This window comes from Octopus bimaculoides, chromosome 5 (genome assembly GCF_001194135.2).
Source record: "Octopus bimaculoides isolate UCB-OBI-ISO-001 chromosome 5, ASM119413v2, whole genome shotgun sequence".
Lineage (NCBI taxonomy): Eukaryota > Metazoa > Mollusca > Cephalopoda > Octopoda > Octopodidae > Octopus > Octopus bimaculoides.
In genome coordinates, this window is record NC_068985.1 from 48,282,463 (window position 1) to 48,286,231 (window position 3,769).

The following is a 3,769-nucleotide window of genomic DNA, read 5'->3' on the forward strand; positions in this document are numbered from 1 at the left end:
AAGCAGTTGGCTTAGTGGGTTTGACATTTCCTTTTTTGACAAAGCCTTGCTTGCTTGAAAATATAATCCCCTTTATTTTTCAGGTAAACAGCGAACTAATTCGACAGCAGAATGTCATGGAATAACAGAATCGTTCCTCCATTACTGCATTGGCGAGCGCCGAGCAAACTTCCAATAAAATTGTTAGGTTGACAAAACTTTCAAAAGCAACAGTTTATCGTGTGTATAAACAATTTAAAGAAAAGAGAAAGATTAATAGAAAAGAACACAAGACTCGAAGTGACTCCAAACGCAATCCAAAATTTCTCGCTGGCCTCAAACGCACGATTGAACCTATCCACATCAGACAAATCTTGCAATGTGTTCCTTTCCACGGTGTCCAGAGCTGTGAACAGGAACCTTGGGATGACTAGCTATGTTCGACGACGCTGTCACCTCCTAACAACCAAGACAAAAGCAGTCAGTTCCGAGAGATGACCAACACTTCTGTTTTTTTTTTTTATCATACATCAAGGTACAGGAAAACTCTCCAGTTTGTGGACGAGAAGAGGTTCAGTGTGGACGGGAAGTTAACATTGAACGCTTAGGTAAATTGCAGAATAATTCTCGAGTGAGTGCACACAACACGTCTGACATCCCGACTGTGTTTGAGACTAAGAATCCTGGCCTTATGATGGTATTTGGAGCCGTGACGAATGATGAAGGTGGCATAGATCCAAACTTCGTCGGGTCTGGCCTGAAGATCGGCACGTGGGAGTATCTGGACATCCTGAAGAACTCTCTTTCAATGTGGTGCTCATCCATGATTTTGCACCACGTTATGGGCCAAAAGCAACACAAACTGTCCTTGGTGAGAAGGTGCCATTTTTTTGTGAGAGCCAACAAGTTTCGCATTAATTATATATAAGAAAAGGTAAAACAAGAAATCTTCTAACAATGCAGAAAAATTTACCAAAACCTTTATATTTTAGGCGGAAAGGCCCATCCTCAGAAGAAAGCAGTCCACGAAATGTCCAGATGCACCGACTTCGTTACCTTACTTAAACTCTTAGACGTTATGTTTGCAGCAGTGGCAGCCACTCTCCATCTTTTGGTGTAAGCAACTCTCCAACTGTTGCTGTCGGCAATTCTCCAACTGTTGCTGTAAGCACATCTCCAACTGTTGCTGTAAGCACATCTCCAACTGTTGGTTGATGCGACGTATGGTCGCGTAGTAGCGGTAGTGGTGGTAGTGTTGGCGTATATTATGATACTGGTTGCAGTCACTGTGATGTAATTCATAGGAGGACAACTCAACTACGTCCGACTTTTGCTTTTTGAGTTGAAACAGTGGATCAATATAGTTTCTTTTATATGTAGATTTCCAGTGTTCTTCTTCGAGGCCAGTATGAAGACGTGTATCTCTTTGGTGGCGTTTCCGCATCTGGTCAGGTGTTTACGGAAGGAAACGGCGTTGGTAATGAGTTGCTCCTTCATTAGGACGTGTTATGATCGTACTGTGCTACTGGTGTAATAATTGTTACATTTTGAGCTCGTATCTGGTTTACTATGTACATACGTAAGCACATGTAAGTGTTGCGAATGGAGCAGTTCACCGGTGTGGAGGGCTGTTGTTATGCACGTGACCACCTCGTTGATAGATGTTTACTTAGGAACGGTTCTGAATGGGCTAGTAGAATGTGGAGTCCTTCGAAATTCTATAAGCAACTCACTGGCCAGGTCTACAAAATTTCTTAAACTTCCTACGTCGCTTTTGCACCAGCGAACTTCTGCTCCATCTCTTCAGTTAGCGTCACACATGCATACTGCACCGCTCGCAGCAACTCTTGATGCTGAATGGTACTAATAACTTCCTACTACACACGGTCGCTACCTTTCTAGACGATTGCTAACACAGATGTGTTCAGCAAGAAAGAAAACGCCTGAAAAGAAAACTCCTCCGGCTCTGTCACAAGCGACACCGCAACAGCCCCGATGTACACCATGGAGTAGCAACATCATTACTGACCTGAATACCCCTCCTGACACCTACCTGCTGGCCAGCAACGGCAGACCCATAGTCACGGACCTCACAGAATCCCTAATGAAGATCGACATCAAGGCCACCCTTCACTGGGCAGTATACAGCCTCTAACCCAAGGCCCCGACTGATCCCACCACTAGGGGTACTGACCTTTCCCTTCTCCACAAATTTCCTGTCTACCACAATCATACCACGCTCCACCCTCACTACCATTGACCTTCAATTAGACAGCAAACTTTCATGGCTAAAACAGTCCATTTTACCACCCTCGGACAAACACACTAATTACTTCCCACCTAACCTTTCCAAGATACAAATTACCACATCAAAGAAACTTAGGTCGAGGAATCTGGCTTACTTCCCCTTGGACAAAGGCAGAGAATTCTGCGTTATAACGCAACACACATCTCTCAATTAAGCTTCCAGCACCTTAGCAACAACAGTACCTACCATTTTACAAAATCTCGTAGTTCCTCTCTATAATCCTGAGAACCCCTACTATCGACTTTCCCAGCTCATGTTAATAGAGCAGACGAGGTCATTCAACAACTGCAACGTTTTGAATCCGACACACTCAAATTCCAAAAATATACTTTGTGTTTAGAGGTAGTCTTCCTATACACCTCAGTTCCTGCAGTCGACCTGATCACGGAATATGTTGCCTGTTCGAGCTTTGCTCCTCCGACATCCACCAAATGCTGTCAATTATAGTCACAAACACGCACTTCGATTTCCTTGGCAACACATATAAACAGTGTTCAAATCTGTTTATGGTGTCCAGCCTCTCAGGCCTTCTCCTGTTGCCTACGTAGACAGGTTCGAGCGACGGGCACTCAGTATCTGCCATTCATACGCCTTTTTTTTCACCAGATATGTGGATGACATCCTCATGGTCACTCTTTCACACGAGGACGCCTCTGCTATGCCAGAGAATTTCAAGAAGATGAACCAATCGTGAATTTTCACAACCAGCTCCGATGTTCTGATATCCCTCATATAGCCAATCCTCTCATGATCTCTCATTTCTTCTCAATCATCATTGAACCTCTTGTGCTAGCGTGGAATAGAAACTCGTCTCAAACAAGGTAACCCATTAGCCTGGCGCATTTCATAAGTTCCTGTAAAGTTTTTGCCCAGTTTAACAGTGTTTTCGTGTCCCGATTATTCAGCCATGACAAGCAAGTGTGTTCAAAGTCCTGTGACTGCCATCATCCTTGAACCTGGAATAATAAATGTTGACAGGTCAGCTTATTACAATATAGTAATGTCATACTAAAATCACAATAATTTAGAATAGTTACAACCACCTCACCGAAGAATTTCAAAATTTTTGGAATGCGCCTCACATATCATTTTTATCGTCATAGTGTTTAAATACTTTGCTTATAATTTCTTAAAGTAACTCAAATTCATTTTTCAATAAATGAATAAAAATAACTCATGTCTATCAAGAATCATACAGATTTAAAGATTTCTATATTTTACAACCCTTTAGGTTCAGTTTGATAATGTATTCTCTGTAAAATGTAATACACAGGTGGCATGTATATTTTAGAGACTAGTGATATTTATTGTTTAGCGATTGGTAAGAATGTGCTGCGAAATAAACTTTTATTCTAAGGAGCTATATCATCCTACACGTATATTTCGCTGCAACGTACTTAGTCTGGACTCTGTTTCACACATTTAAACAACTATAAAATTAAAAAAATACTATTATCATTATATATATATATATATATATAT

General features: G+C 41.6%; 1 protein-coding gene across 1 annotated transcript; it reads right to left on the bottom strand.

Annotated features, from left to right (window-relative positions):
• Positions 1 to 1,048: 1,048 nt before the first annotated feature.
• LOC106884217 (uncharacterized) lies at positions 1,049 to 1,423 on the bottom strand. Its single transcript, XM_014935469.1, has one exon. It carries the CDS (start codon positions 1,421 to 1,423, stop codon positions 1,049 to 1,051), a length of 375 nt encoding a protein of 124 aa, XP_014790955.1.
• Between the last annotated feature and the right edge of the window lie 2,346 nt (positions 1,424 to 3,769).